Genomic DNA, 17,149 nt, shown 5'->3' with positions numbered 1-17,149 from the left:
GACTTTTCAATTCTCTATCCAACGATGCCAAAACGAATTCTGTGGCTCGAATGGTTCTTGAGAAACTTCGAATAATGGCCATTTAGTTATCTCTGGAATGATGTAAAAACGAGCGTTCTTGCTCATTTTGCTTTCGAGAAACATGCAAAACGGGACAGAAAACATGAAATTTTGCAATAATCTTGCGCCACCCTTGCACAAAACGACGATTATTTTTCTAATTTTATAGATAACAGAAGACTGTATTTTTTCTACATACCCCCCCCCTGACTTTAAAGCTGGATGAATCACCCTATAGATCCGTTATTTTAAGAACTATTTCAAAAGATTTTCACCGATTTGCTAAGATATATCTTGATGTATATTATATTTGCGGTCTTAGAACCCATATTTAAGGATCTACTTTATTAGCGTCCTCGTTAGTATCTTACCAGATATACTATTTAGGGCAGTAGTGTCAGTGTGAAATTGGAAATAAATTAAATTTAGCTGAATGGCGCGCTACACTGTTTTGAATGTGATTAAATATATCAGAAACCACATACATAGTGAAAAGCCAAGGCTCATAAATGTAGCAAATTAAATCAGTGACTAGATGTGTGCAGGAATTTTAATAAAATAATTTTTCGTCTTAAAGTTTTGAAGCAAAATACGAAGAGGGTGGAACACAAAACCCACATCATTAGAATTACTAGTGCTGCGAATGTTACCACAATCGGATAAGTGATTCAACACTTATGAGGAAAAAGCGAAAAAATCTTATTTCAATGTCCTCTATCTCCGAAACGATGCGATTTAGAGCAGAATTTTATCATGTAGGGATATTATTCTAACCGATCGGAACAAATGATTGTGTTGTTCGTTAGTATCTGCAGCATGCTGCATTCTTTCTGATTTTTTTTATTTTAATAGATACACATGGAAAAAGCGCTAAAATGTAACACTAACTAATAAACTTTTTATTAGCTTCGCAGCGGCCCTAAAACGTATTTTTGTATACGCACGTAAGAATCGATCCGCCTGGAATGTTTGGCGTAAAATTAATATTTCCACATGCGCTGCCTTCTGAAGGGTTAATTTAAAGCAATTTTCCAATGATTTGAACCAATTTCCCGACGCTTGCTCCGGGATTACAAGTTGAAAGGATAAAATGAAGTTAATTGGAATAGAAAAATTTTTACTGAACAACTAGTAATTTCCTTGTAAAATTCAAAGTAGATAATTTGATGTTATTAAGTGATTTTTCTGTAAACAATATATCACTTTTTTAATGGCTTCAAGGCATGTTTTTCAACTTAATGTGTTGAGGAATCAATGAACCATTCTTTGTGTTGTCAAAGCTTGTTTTTCATTTACATACAGGGAGATTCAAATATGGGGTCCTTCCTGTGGGGGTGTTTAGGGAGGACAGGAAACATTGTAAAAAAATTAGTTCTAATAAAACACTGAGATATTTGCAAAAAATTATAATCTGCCTCACTATTACGTATATACCTGGTGCTCCTTAAATATCAGAAGCTCAAGTAACCAGAGATAAATACAGAAAGTGAGGTTGAAAGGCAATGGAATAGGTTAGAGCAATGAATGCCAATTACTTCCTATAAAAGGTTATGGATCAATGATCTATTTAAGTGAAAAACACGAAGGTTAATAACCTACAAACAGCAAAAATATTCTGTTGATGGGAGTGAAAGAAATTCTTAGACATGCATCTGTGGGTACAAAGAGAACCTTTTTGGAAGGTGGACGACAGCATGTGTTTGAAGTTTCCGGTTAACTGTTTGTGCCCGTGTAAACACGTTAAAATTTGCTTTTCCAATACCACTAATTTATGTAAGAAAATGAGATTGTCCGTTGCCGTTTGCAGCTAAATCGTGTTTTAGGTATCAACAATTCATCACTACACATGCAGACTTGCCGCTAAAATGCATAATAATTGCGGGTTTTGCAAAGTTATTATTAAGTTTCAGCATATTTTCTAACGTCGCCAATTGATTGAGGTTATCATCGATAGTCAGATGGCGGATTATTTGTCTCTTTCGAAACTTCCACACGAATCAAAACTGACGTCATTTCTTTTAAAGGGTAATAGAGGCTAAAAGTATTGAAACATTTTTAGAAAAAAGATATTCAGTGGAAGATAAATAGTGGAAAATCGAGTTTCAACTTTGTTATTAAGCATAATTTTGAAATTATTCCATTTTCAATTGGTAGCATATAGGAGTATTTAAGCATTCAAAAAGGAAAATTACGATCTTTGCTTCAAATTACGAAAATTTTTGATATTAAAGAAGTTCCCTTCTACAATTTTTTGATGAAAAGCCAAACCGGCAATGATGGTTTTTGCCATTAATAGATAGTTACAGGTAGATAGCCTTTGTCACTAATCACAATAATTCGTCAAACTGCGACTTACTTACTCCAGGAAGTACTCCGAGCACAATAACTGACACTTCCCCAAGCACCAAATAAATACCGAGGAAGGGCTACATTCCGACCACGTATGTAAGATCACATTAAACCAATGAATTACTGAACACCGGTACAAATTGAGCAGGAGTTAATTAACCGCATACGAGAAGCTGTTTCGAGTTAAACACTCGAATGTACGTGTATCTGTAAACTTAAATTCGAGGTTATGAGGACAATAATTGACATTTAGATAAAGTACGTTCCACAGGCAACGGATCCTGTTGAATTTACCGTTTATCCTTGTCTATTTTATTGTCACTTTCTGTATAATTCCATGGTTTTGTTTTTAGTAATTACAAAGCAACAGATATTTCCGTGATGTTAATTAGGTAGATTACCTTGAAAAATATTGTTGCCGTCTTTTTGATATAGTTTTTTCTAAATTTCTCGGTTTTTAATAACAATAAATGTTTTTAATTATTTTTACTGTCCTCTTGAAATAATGCCAGACAACACCTCTAGAGAAATGACGCCAATTTTGAATCACCCTGTATCATAAAGAAAACTCAAACGACACGATCCCTCTTAATAACAAAGTCGAAATTCGACTTTCAACTGTTATCATCTTCTAGAAATTTTGGAAAAAAATGTCAATATTTTTCCGGTACTATCCAAGAGAGCCCCTGTAACCCCTTATAAGGAATGGCCCCAATTTATTAAACATATTAAAACTTAACGTATTCATTAACAAAACAGCACGAACACATCGGTTTGCTAAAGCTTATTAGGTATGGAGCGCGATATTTTAAAATTTATTGAAATTATTGATCGAGTAATAAGTTGAAAACTAAGTTGCAACCTGCAAAACAGAGCGTTTAGAAAGAGATCGTTTTGACAGTAACGCTTAAGCACTCCAGACGTAAAAAAGTTATCTCGGCATGAGTTTTATAGTTGTGCCCATCGGCAACATATTCAGCGATTTCCAGTAAATGTGCGGAACATAATGCGGGCATTTTATACCAAACAGTTATGTAAAATTGCGTCGTACAGAGCATTTGGAAGTGCTTCATGAAATCGATTTCTTTATTATAAAATCTGATTTTTATTTTTCCTTATTTAATGAAAACAATGAAAAATCCAAGTATAGCAAAACAGAGAAGGATTGCTCACATATAAAATCTTTCGAATAAGCAAGTCTACGAAAACAGTTGCAGAATCTCCCGTCCGATGCGACTGCTATTGTTTCCGTAATAAGATAATCCAATAAATAACTGTAGCTTTGATTTCATAAAGTAAAAGAGTATGGAGCTGTTTATTCATTTTTTTCTTCTTTAAATTAAAACAATGTTATGTTGTCGATGTGTTTTGTTTGTTTTCTAATTGATTTATCGCTTAGATTCTCCCATATATTGTCATGCTCTTTATTAATTTAATGTTTCTCAGTTCGTGGAAAAATCTGGCGGTTCTGAATCATTTTAATACAGATTTTACTGAGCAAATCTGTTTAGTAATTTTCAAGCATATTGAAATTAATTCTTCCCAGTATTTTTTAACATATATTTTATTGCGTACAATATGTGAGAGTAAGGAAATTGAGCTTTAAATTAAATTCCAGATTCCAGACATAAAAGTTCTATAAACATTCTCAATGGAGATGCGAAGTTTGAGAACATTTTAGTTATTAAATAGTCTTTAAATAAGCGTTTAAAAAGTAGTGACCGAATTGTATTACTTTATTATTTAAAGCCAATGCGCTGATAGATCATCACTGTATTAACAATTTACAGCAGAGAAAAATGTATTAATTTTTATTTGTGGATTGCCAATCAAGAACAGAAATAAACGTTTTGAAGAAACACTTGAAACACTTTGGAAACTCTTGAAGAAATCATCAAGTTTGTTAAGTATTAATTTAAATTAGTAAGCAAATATTGAGCAATACACGTTTGGTTGTAACGTCAACAAAAAGCATACAACCAGGTAGAATTTTGTTCAAATAAGCATTCATAAGCATAAGAGTTTCATTGGGTTAAAGGTTCAAATAAGCTGAGAATCATGATTAAAAAGCGGTGTTTCCTGTCTAGCCATGGTAAAATTAGCCCGGAATATACAATATATTTTTTGTTACAATAACGCACTTTCGACTGTGATATCGTCGCTAAATATTCAATATTTTCTATCGAATTTTGCAATTATTAGCTAAACTTAACGAGTTCCTTAACAGGAAAATCATACTAATCCATTTGCTTCTACATAACTGTATTAAATTTTTGTTCTAAAATATAATGCATTTCCTCTTCCAGTTTTTTTAACATTTAAAATGAGACCAACTCCAAAATACTAATATTACCCCTTTGCACCACCAATTTTCACTAATAATATCACTAAAGTCAACTAAAACACCCTTTAGCAATTTCTCGAAATTTATTCCAAAGCAAACACGATTTCCATTTGGATCTTACGACGAAAAATATTTATTCATGGGATGAATGCACGATTTGAATCATCTAGGTGGGGGCTCTTTGCATAGAAAATGCGGTCGGGCGATTTTGGATGCACTCGAACTCAAGTAGAAAACCATTATAGTTCATCGAAAGCCATTTTGGCTGGGAACACACGTGTATACTTTAAAAATTAAAAATGCCCATAAATGATTCAGCCGCCGAAACAGATGACACCCGAGTTTAGGGCTGAAGCATTTTACTAGTCGCAAGCTGCGGGTTGAAACAAGCTACATAAAGAACAGGAAACGCAATCGTAAATCTCAACGGGGGCGCGTAAATCTAAACAGGAATTTGGGGTATGTATGTTGTTGGAACAGGCGGCCCTGTCGAGGGCGTTTGTCTTCACCTGGCCAGCAAATCATTTTGCGACCTCAAACCTCGGACATAAGCGAGGGTACTTTCAACGATTATTTATCCTCGAAAGATATCCTGAATTTTATGTCAAGATTATTGCTGAAACGTGCTTTGGCCAAAGTTTAGCGAAGTTTAAACATTTTTGTAGATTAATAGCCTGTGTAGTAGCTTCGCATGCTAATATTGCCGGAAGTTTATTATATAAAATTAAATTCAACTCTGAATTACATTTAATAAAACTCATATCTGCTGGATAAAAACCAGACTGGCACATCTGTGAAACCAACAAGAGAAAAAATTGAGATTATGAAAGTGCCATAACAATTCAAGTGAAACAAATATAAAGACGTACAAGGAACCGTTTTGATCAAACCGGAGATATTTAAATAAAAATCCATGAAAAATCTGAACTTTTTTACTACAATGAAATTTTCTTTAATTTTAAATAATAATTTTTAATAATGCACATAATATATGCTTCTAGACTAGAAGAAACACAAACAAATTTTATTAATTCTACGAAGAAATATACAGGGTGATTCAAAATTGACGTCATTCCTCTGGAGGTGTTGTCTGGCGCTGGTATAGAAGTACAGAAAAAATAGTAAAAGAAATTAATTATTATTAAAAACTGAGAAATTTCCAAAAAACTATATCGGAAATACGGCAGCAATGTTTTTCAAGGTAATCTGCCCAATTAACATTGCGCAAATACCTGTTGCTTCGTAATTATTTAAACTCCGGTAACCATGGAATTATACATAGTGACAATAAGATAGACAAGGATAAACGGTAAATTCAACAAGATTTGTTGACTGCGGAACGTACTTTCGAAATATCAACCTGTCTCATAACCTCGAATTGGTTGAATGGTCAACTCCAAACAAGCTTCTCGTATTCAGCGACAAACCATTAAAATCAACACAAACTTCTGAGCACGACTAGCAAAATATTAACAGAATATTAAAGCGAGTAACAAAAAATTATAGTAAGCACGAGGCGCAAAAGAGGATCCAACCATGCATGACTGAGGTGATTTTGAACACGATGGAGCAGAGAAGAAAATACAGAAATGAAAATGAAACAACAAATAAATACTGAAGAACATCAAAATAAAGATCAAATAAGCCAAAGAAGCCTGGCAAAACAAAATATGCTTAGAAATTGATGAACATGGAACAAAGGCACGATTCCTTCAATTTACATAAGGAAGTCAAAGAAGCAGTTGGAATATGGAAACAAGCCTTTTCGCCCTTTGCTGTAAGTAAACATTTGAGACCCTTGCTGAGCATAGAAGATCAACAAATGAATAGATGGAGAGAATACGTGCAAGAAATGTTTCAACACCAAGAGAGACAAATCATTGGCGTGCAGGCGGCGTCGACTAAAACTTATTCACGAAGGAGGACATTTTCAAACCAGCAGGACAGCAAAACTGTTCAGAAACAACATATCAGAAATACGGCAGCAATAATAGAACTAGAGGAACAGCTGGGCCTCTGTACTTCCTCTGCAGGAGTCTAGTAGGAGTAGTTGTGGCTGGCTGAGCGAATGACGAGCCCAACACATCTACTACATCATGTTCTGGTGTATGCTCATTTTCTAACCGTTTCTTTTCGCTTGCTCGGCCTGTAACGGCTCGGTTACGGAAAGTAGGAAAGGTTACGTAACGAAATTTGCGCTTTTTTATCTTCAGCCTGAAGAAAAAAACACTAACAAAAGCAGTTCTTTCAGTTATTTTTTAGGTATTTGTTAATTACTGATACTTTTACTTCAAAATTCTAGGGTGGCAAATGGTTGGTCTTGACAATTCTGGGGTGGCAGCTGCCACCCCTTGCCACCCCCGAATTACGCCAATGACTATTAGTATTAAATTATACTTCAGCTACCTTACCGCCCGCCCGTTAAGTAACTCCAAGAGTAAAAACATCCATCCAGTATCCAGTAGGAACATGTCAAGTGATTTCTTAAAATTAATGAAGCAATCACTCTCTCTTAAATGATGTTGAAGATTTTTAAAGAATTTTAAACAGAAATTTGGTGGAGACTTCTTACCACAGTCTAATCTATTGAAAGGCAACCTGAAATTAACTTCATATCTGTTGCTAAAAGTGTAAATAGCTTCATGTAGAATAAAAGAAGATTTATTTTTTTAAATATCCATACATATTTCATATGTTAATATTGATACAAGGGTTGCAAATTTAAAAGCTTTTTCATTTTCAAAGCATTTCTTAATGTATGCCAAGGCTTAAAGCAGCAACAACGCTACACGTAAAAACTGATAATGGTGGAAAAATACACAATTCATCAAGGCCAGAAAAGGTTAAAAAATTCACTTTTCTCAAGTTCCAATCAGTAAATGCTCTTTACACAATATTTTTATGTATATCTACATATTATCAATTATTAGTTACCATCACCACTGAGCGAAACCGTTACTTTACCGGAGGTAATAATTTGAATTTACCCCATTTACGCCTGATTCTGATAAAACTGACAATTTCATCCTACAAACCCTTTTTCTCCGTGAAACCCCCTTGATGGCTTCCAAGTGAAACAGTCGCATTAAATATTAATAGTTCAGTCAACTGTGACCCATTTCGGATGGGACGAACCCTACAGGTCATTTTTCACTAATAGTCTCTTGTGGGCGTTAAAATGGACCCGGTTTTTGCAAAAGAGCACCAGAGTGAACTCAAGCTGTTGATATATAGATGACAAAATAATTGCGTCGACTCGCGATGAAATACGGCCGCTTTGTTTTCCTCGTTATCAGAACGAAATGTCTCAATGGATTACCGGATTTTGATTAAAAACGTCCGAGGAAAAAACGTCTCAATATTTATTTCCGCGTTCTTATTAAGAATTACTAATAAATTGCCTTGTGTCTTCACATTATCCTTTTGAGTAGGCATATTTTTTACCTCGCGGAAATATAGGATGTTTGGCTTTATTGAAAAAACTTGAAAAACTTTTACTTGAGCCAAAATTCACTTTACTAGACTTTTTAAACTTGAAAGTGTCATCGATTCTGGAAGAAGAGCAATACGAAAATATTAGTTTAATAGTACCGGCGACTAAGAGTATATGATGTATCTCCCAAAAGACCAAAAAGTTTACATAAAAATGGCCATTTTCGCCGAAAAGCACTCTTTACTTCAAAAAATCGCAACTTCCTACGTAGAACAAGCAGACACTTGAAACTCTCTTCTTGAAACTTCTCAGTCCGTAGCACAGAGTCGCAGCTCAAAATGCAGAAAATTTTGCACAAATTGCCATAATCGCAGACTTTTTCCGACTGGGTAAAGTTGGCGTAAAAATGGAAGTTTTCTCCAAAAACACTCTTTGCTTTAAAAAAATCCGACTTCCAATATAGAGCAAGCAGACACTTGAAACTCTCTTAGACCATAGAATAGCAGACCGTTGAGGCTGAAACACGAAACATTTTGCTCAAATCGCCTTAATCCCTGATGTTTGCCGACTCGGAAAAATTGGCATAAAAATGGGCGTTTTCGCCCAAAAGCACTCTTCGCTTCAAAAAATCCCAACTTCCAATGTGGAGCCAGGAGACCATTGAAACTTTTCCAGTCTCTAGCACAGAGCTCCAGCTCAAAATTGCTGAAAATTTTTCCCAAATGGCCTTAATCCCTGATTTTTGCCGACTTGGAAAAATTGGCATAAAAACGGGCGTTTTTAACCAAAAGCACTCTTTGCTTCAAAAAATACCAACTTCCAATCTAGAACAAGCAGACAATTGAAACTTTCGTAGTCTGTAGCATACAGTTGCAGCTCAAAATGCTGAAAATTTTGGCCAAATCGCCTTGATCCCTGATTTTTGCCGATTCAGAAAATTTGGCATAAAAAAGGCGTTTTCGCCCAAAAGCACTCTTTGCTTCAAAAACTCCCCACTTCTAGTCTAGGGCAAGCCGACTTTGAACTGTCTTTGAAACTGTCTTTGAACATAGAAAACCTTTGCGGCTCAAAATACGGAAAATTTCGCCCAAATTGCTTTAATCCCTGATTGTTGCCGAATCGGAAAAGTTGCCATAAAAATGGGCGTTTTACTCAATCAAAACAAATGCAGAACTAAAACAAATATACAAGCAGCCAGAGCTGATTAACCTCATAAAGGCACAGAGGTTCAGATGGGCAGGACATGTACGAAGACGAGGATGGCCAGAGGATAGAATAATCCGCTTAATATGGGACAGAGCAGCAGAAGAAAAACGATCACTTGGAAGACCGATATTAAGGTGGTATGATAATATAGCATCGGGCCTCCGGAAAATGGGCATCGAGAATGGTCTAGAAGTTATAGAAGACCGAGACGGAAGCAGATGGTTGCCTGAGCCTGCCCATTAGGGGCTGTAGCGGTACGGAGTAGTAGTAGTTGCAGAAGAGAATCCTTCAGCAGGTGTTAGAAAACTGGCAGCACCGTTACATGAGTCCAAAAGCACAATTATTCAACTACTTCAAGAACAGCTATTGCACTACTACTTCTTGCAGACAGTGCATGATATTTTGCGCAATGTTTTTCCGAAATTCGGATCGACCTGAGGCTTGGCCCCCCCGTTATCCTGACTTAAATTCATCAGATTTTTGTCCCTGAAGATCACCTGAAAAACTTGCATTATTCCACTCCCGCTAAAACTAGAGAGGAATGGTTGCAAAAAGCAATGTTTCATTTGGATCAAAAAGTAAGGAACTATGATGGGATTTTGAGGTGGGTTCAAAAATCCCCGATTCCCTAATTCACCTTCGTGCGTGAGAATGTATCAGACCTCAAGGAAGCCTTTGTTGAACCAATTTATACATTTTTTAATTAAGCGATTAAATCCTACTAATTCACTTCAATAAAAAAATAATTAAAAAGTAAGCTCTTCCTAAGAAACGGTTCATTTCAAGAGGATCTTTTTTTAACTGAAGCTACAAGCTATCCAAAAAGTATGAGCACTAATGTGTACAAGCTAGTTGAACCCTGGCGAACTAAGACAGCAAAATGAGTTTCAAAAGCACTTTTACGGGCTTTTAACTAGTATTCACTAGGCCTGAGTAAGGCGTCGGTCTCACAGAATTACGCTGAAAAACGTTAGTCATAAAAATTAGCTGATTCCCACCGAACTTTACCCGCAGTTAAGTTTTACCCGCAGTTAACCTATTGGAATACCCAGAAAAAGAAATTATAAAATTAACAAAATAATCGCATCTTCTAATCTAATCAAAAGGTAAACTCGATGTCATCAGCTGAAGTTAAACAGCAACATGTTCTTCGCAAGATTTCACTATCACTGCTTGAGAATAATCTTGTAGGTCTTCAACCTTTTGTTTTACCTATCGAAATAAATACTGTTTTGTTTGTTTTTTATACTTTATCATGCGATAAGAAAAAACTTTGTTGTAGTTTTGTAAACGAGTTTTTGTAGGTCGACTTTTTTGGGGCAGCTTTAGAGTTTTTAACCAATGTGGTTTAAAACTGTAGTGGAAAATACATTCTTCTGGCATTACACAAGCGCCAATGGCTTGCATCTTTACAGGTGGTTGCTACGTCAAGCAAACCATATCATAAGAGGCAAGCAAGAAATGCTCGAAACACGCACTTAGAAATGCAGTTTTAAAGACAATGTAAAACTGGCCATACGATTCACTTATCTCAACGTGAGCTTAAAGCGGTTGGCAATTAATAGTGAAACACTTTGTAGGCGCCAAATCAATTAACTTTAAAACCTTAGTCAAGCCAGTTAAAGTGTACTCTTTTGCATTTAAAGCTAGTCGAAACTATGTAGAACAAATGAACAATACTCGCATCTAAATGGTAGTTCCCCGCTTAACAACTACACATAAAAAGTCTCTTTCATTGCTTTTCCTTCCAGTCGCCCATTGATTCTCTGTTGCATTAAATAGCGATCGTGGGCGTATTTTCTCTATAAACTTTGTGGAAAGCACTTTCCTATAGCAAATCCGGTCAGTGTAGAGTACGTTGGGCCGAGTTCAGACGAATGCCGGATATGAGTTTTCTAATATACACAAGTACAAGTGCTTTGCCTGCTGTTGACCCAGAAGGGATTGCGATAATGAGTGATGGATGGTTTTGGGCATTGTGTTTAATTAGGGCGTAGAAATTAAGGCTGAATACTTACAATGCAGCTTTTCGTCCAGGTTTCCTCGCGACGTCACTGAAAGGGCCCTGATGAATTCCTCAAATTCTATCGAGCCGTCCTGTGGGAGAAACAAAGCACACTTTTAATTTCCGTTTTTGCTACAATTAATAACGCCCATGCCATTTATAAACCGTTCTCTTCCCTTATGAATATTCCTGAAAAATCGCGTGCCACAATGCCTTCCTGTGATAATTGCCAAGCAAGAAATGACTACATCCCGGCCATTGTTCTCTTCTTAAGGTGCGTTCAGTTAAAGAAATTAACAACTTGGCAAAAGTTATAAATTAGCCGTTTTAAAACGATTTGTTTTATGAAAATTCCGCATTACTGCAGCAGAGACACGTTGATTTTTACACCTGTTTAATAGCTACTTTAATAATTGCTTCATACATATAGGTGGAAGCAGTTTTATTCTTTTGGTGTTTTATGGCGTTCACTGCTGGACTTGAATTCTCTCCCCTGGCACGGTTTTCATTAATTTCACATCAAATAGCACTAATTGCCAAAGGGGCGCGAAAAAAGGGGCAAAAACCCATTTTTTCTACCTAGCTTTGTTAGGGCTCCGCCTAATGACCTAATTTTTACTTAAATAAATGCACGCTTCGTTCGCTTTTCTCACTGACTATTTTATAATCGCAGTTCACTGATTAAACATAAGTTGTGGGGAAGGTTATAACGGTTAAAGAACGGTTTAGATGTTTTCCGGCTTAATCCATTACCTCCCACTGTACACTTTGTACACTTTTGGTACTATTTGAGTACACCGAGAATTATTCTCTCTTAGCCACATCTATTGACATTTTTCGACGAACTAATATTTTGGTGACATTCTGTAATATACAAGAAGTTCGTAATTTCAAGTTTTTCTTGAAAACAGCGCATTTGACGCAAATAACAATTTGTTAAGTTGCATAAACAAGTTGTGACAAACCTCGTGTTTTTAAGAGTAAGTTTTTGTAACGTAATTCTTAAAATATTCCATTTGGGGTGGCAAATTAGCATCTCAGGTATGTATTTTAGTTATTTATAATATCAGAAGACACACATTTACATTATTTCTATAAAAAAAAGTAAAAAATTGCACTGTAATCATTTGAGTACAATGGGAAGGTACAGGGTGGTTTTTTAGTGCGATAAAGTCCATTACTTCCGATGGTGTTGAACTTTTGAAAAATAGTGTCATATAAAAGTTGTTGACGCACAAAGTGCGCACATTTTAAAAATATCCTATATGATACAGAGTGTCTCAGAAAAGCGAGGCAAGAACAAAGTGTATTTTTAAATAGAACTACCCATTTTTCATTAGCTCATGTAATGCAGCTTTATGCATATGCACCGTAAATTGGTTTTTTATTACTTACGACGTTGGCAAACTATCGCCATTTTAGTAAAATTTTGCTTAAAAACATGGTATCTAAAAAATCATCGTAGAAGCAAAAAAAAACAGTTAGAGATACAAAAAAATACGTCTTTCCAATCACCACAGATCCGTTAATAATTCTATTGAAGCAAAATATCAATACATTGTACAGGGTACTAACAATGTGGACTTAAATCTAAAACTTTTTAAAGCAATATAACTTTTGTTTTTCAAATGGAAGTACCTGTATATTAATACGTCATTAGATGGACAATTTACTAAATTACAAATTAGCATTTACACTTTAAGCTGTGAAATCAACCGTTTTCAAATGTTAATTTATTTTATTTAAAAATTTCAAATAGTTGCTACAATTTGTAAGGTGGCTAAGGAAGAATAAATAAGTGTCATAAGCTTCAATTCAATGCAGGGAGCCCAAATTAATCTTAATTTTTTTGCCGACTAAAAGAATAAAAATGAAAAGTAAGTGAACTTACTTTTTTCTTTACTTTACTTACTTTACTGGGAAAAGTTGAATTATCCGGAAAAAAATTACTTTTCTATTACCAGCGGCCAAGATTATTCCAACAATATAGTTCTCTACAATTTATTTCGGTTTGCTTCTGTTTTACTGTTTATTTCTCATTAAATTCTTGAATTTATAGAAAATTCTAAAAGCTTTACGATTATTACGTACAAACTGTAGTAAATTTGAGCACATGATTGGTTAATCGGTGTGTTAGATCTCCTTTTACTCATTAAAGAGTCGAGCATCCCAATCGCATTAAATGGCTTTTGTGCCTGCTGTGAGAAATTTAATGTTACAGACCGCTATAAATTTCACACGTAAAACAGATCAAAAAGTCTACATTTAAACTAGGGAAACACAATTTAAAAATTAATTTCCTTTCCTGCAAAAAAGTAAATTTTAAAACGGAAATTTCAAATTTGATTTGTATATTCATGTAGCTAACTGATGCAGTAATATGTATAAAAATGTATTTCTAATCCAAAGCGTTGCATATAAATATTTTTCTTAAAGTTTAATAGATTCTTCTCAAATCAATCAAATTTGAAACAGTTCATGAACTTTCGAGCAAACAAAATTAAATTCTTTGTTTCTGACGCGAAATAACGGCAACTCGCTTAGCAAAGCCATCGAGAGCTTTTCATAATGGTCTGTCAAATAATTCCGTATGAAATATAATGTTGTTGAGAAGAATTACACTCATAAATAAAACCGATTCCCTTTAACAAAATTTAATAATACCTCAAGACTTCCGACTTTTCTTTCCGCGAAAAGTCTGATGTGAGAACATTCGGAGTAATAAATCAAGACAAAAATTTAATAAATTGCCGTCGACTTTGTCCTAGTTATACAGTCATAGGTCCTACATTTATTTGCTGTTAATTAAGGTTGAATAACTTCTAAAAACATACTTACATTATTTTCATCGAACACTCGGAACACTAACGAGGCGAATTTTGATGGGTCGCCTTGCGGAAAGAACTGTTTGTATATTTTGATAAATCCCTGAAAAACATTAAGCATTATTTAAGCCATCAGTCACTAGACAAAATCCCTAATTAAAAAAGACAAACGAACCAAGTCTGCTGATATAAATTCACTTTAGATTTCAATGTTTTCTCACCTGTTCTGTGAGAAGTCCATTGGGGCAGTCCTTGAGAAAGCCTTTGTGCCTGAAAAAATACGATTAAACCGTATTAGCTACTAAAGCTCCAGAATTGAGTACTTAAGTAAATTTTATTTATTATTATTATATCGTTCTATTATTCTACAATTTGCCTCATATCAAAATCATGGAAAAAAATTATTATTTACAAATTATTACAGATCTGGTTGATGCGCCATTTTTTCTTCATCACGGGTCAAAAGCCCGCAAAAATCATCAGTTTCAATTACCGCCAAATTTGGAAATACTCCGGTTGTTCAGCTTCATATTCAGGCGAGTAGCTGTGTAGCAGTTTTAAAGTTAATTCAATTTTTTTTCTCGTTTTTTGCAATTTTTAGCGTCAGTAGGGTAATTATTTTTTAATTAATCGAGCAAAATGTTCATCGTTTTTAAGCTGGGAACTGTTAATCCATTAGCACTGCATGTGAAGAGTAAACTAAAAATTTAAATTCACAAAACGGCAACGTATAACAGATGTTATTTTTAATGTAACTTTTTAATGTAAATGTAGTTAATGTAAATATAACAGGGTTATTGATTGGGGATCTGAAATTTAGAGAAAAAAATTGTTAGTTAATAACGTCTAGTTTATTTTATAATAATACCAATTGATACAGAGTGTCTCAAATTTAAATGGCGGACCAAACTTACATTATATTAAATGAAATGACGCCTTTTTTTATTGTATATTCGAATTATGCCCAAAATTTTAGACCTACTAGATATGAATCTTCTATATGGGTCTTCAACTGGTTTTGAATTAATAACCAATATTGATCGAAGTGTGGCCAATTTTGATGTGCGAATTTCACTAGATGTTGGGCGTATTTTTTTAAATTTTCGTCAAGTTTAAAAATTTCTGCAAAATCAGTTGAATTTTTGACAGAATGCAGTTTTTCAATAAAACGTTTTTCTTTATGGTGCGAAAATGTCAGTTTGTTGATGTAAGTGGTTTGGGAGTTAGAAATTTTTGTTTAACTACACTTCAAGTTGTATGGGTTTTTTTATTTCTCGACGAGATTAAAAATTTTAGAAAAATCAGCAGATGTGGGGATTTTAGTGAAATTTGCTTTGCTTTTCGATAAAACCGTTTCCTTCATGATGCGAGAAAGTTTTGTTGATGTAAGTGGTAAATTGGTAACTACCAAAGTTACCAATTTTGACCAAGTGTTGGACGCTTTGTTTATTTTTCGTCAAGTTTAAAAATTTCTGGAAAATCAGCAGAAGTTGAGATTTTAGTGACGTGTCGGTCCACTTTTCGGCAAAACCTTTTTCTGCGCGAAAATTTCAGGTTGTTGATGTAAGTGGTTTGGGAGTCACGAATTTTTGTCTGACTACACTTCAAGTAGTACGGTAATTTTTAATTTCTGGTCAAGTTTAAAATTTTTGAAAAATCAGCAAATGTGGACATTTTAGTGAAATTTGATCCACTTTCCGACAAAGCCTTGTTCTTCATGGTGTGAAAATAATTTCAGTTTCCTGATGAAAGTGGTTTAGAAGTTACAAATTTTTGTTTAACTGCACTTCAAGTTGTACGGGTTTTTTAATTTTACGCCAAGTTGAAAAATCAGCAGAAGTTGGAATGTTAGTGACATTCGATTTACGTTTCGACAAAACCGTTTTATTTACAGTAAAAAAATTTCAGATTGTTGTGGTAAGTGGTTGGGGAGTAACGAATTTTTCTCAAACTACACTTCAAGTTGTACGGTTTTTTTTAGTTTCTCAAGTTTAAATTTTTTAAAACAATCAGCAGAAGTGGGGATTTAAAAAAAATTGGTCCAAGTTTCGGCGAAGTCTTTTTCTTTATGGTGCGCAAATTTCAGTTTGTTGATGTAAGTGACGGGTTACCAATTTTTGTTTAACTGCACTTCAAGTTGTACGGTTTTTTCTCAGTTTCTCTTCTTCTAGAATTTTGCGTATATTTCGACTATGCACTAAAATGTGAGGCATTCTATAAAAAATGTAAGTTTAGTGTTCGACTTCAATTTGAGACACCCTGTATCAATTGGTACTATCTTTAAATAAACTAGACTTTATTATCTACAACGTTTGTATTTAATGTTTTTCCCTAAATTTCAAATTAGATGTGAATACGGGGTGGCCAAATTTCAATCAATAACCCTGTACGTTCTGTTAATCTGAGGGACACAGCATGCATTAGAAAGTAAATGTTCTCATATTCTTGCTTGTCGGGGTATAAAAACGCAGATATTGAAAGTTAAATAATTTACGGTCTAAAAGTCGAAATAAACATAAAATTTTAATTCTCTGTTATGTGTAAGCACGTTTCAAGAAGACTACATTTTTCCATTCCCCAAACAACCATAATAAATGAATATAAGTAGATAGGCAAAGCCTCTCTAAAAACATTTAATGCTGGCAGATCTTGAACTTCCAATTCCCTCAAGTTTGAAAAATGCCCTTTTATTACTCTGGCAAAACAACAGTGCCTTACTTTACTACCAATAAAAGACTGGGAAAATCGAGAGTGGTACGCAATTTATTAACCTATCTAAAGTACAACTGATGCGAATATATTTACTTTATCGGGCCAATAAAGTCCCCGTCTATCTGGTAAATGACTGAAACATTACCTAACATTAAAGAAGCAGGGGTTCTTTTCAATTTAGTTTTTCCTCTTTAATAAGGCGGGCAAATTTGGTT

General features: G+C 34.5%; 1 protein-coding gene across 1 annotated transcript in view; it reads right to left on the bottom strand.

Moving 5' to 3' along the window:
- Nucleotides 1–17,149, bottom strand: part of LOC109536188 (frequenin-1) — an 80,685-nt gene that overhangs the window by 12,785 nt on the left and 50,751 nt on the right. Inside the window, exons 3-5 of the mRNA XM_019902298.2 lie at nt 14,444–14,492; nt 14,236–14,325; nt 11,411–11,489 (exon numbers count right to left, since the gene is read on the bottom strand). Coding sequence (XP_019757857.1) covers nt 11,411–11,489; nt 14,236–14,325; nt 14,444–14,492 — 218 coding nt within the window. The remainder of the gene's footprint in view (nt 1–11,410; nt 11,490–14,235; nt 14,326–14,443; nt 14,493–17,149) is intronic.

The sequence above is a fragment of the Dendroctonus ponderosae genome, unplaced genomic scaffold, assembly GCF_020466585.1.
Source record: "Dendroctonus ponderosae isolate FM_Combo_2020 unplaced genomic scaffold, Dpon_F_20191213v2 Dpon_F_20191213_8, whole genome shotgun sequence".
In the NCBI taxonomy this organism is placed as follows: Eukaryota; Metazoa; Arthropoda; class Insecta; order Coleoptera; family Curculionidae; genus Dendroctonus; species Dendroctonus ponderosae.
The sequence above is the reverse complement of the archived record's forward strand: the minus strand, read 5'-3'. Positions and strand labels throughout refer to the sequence as shown.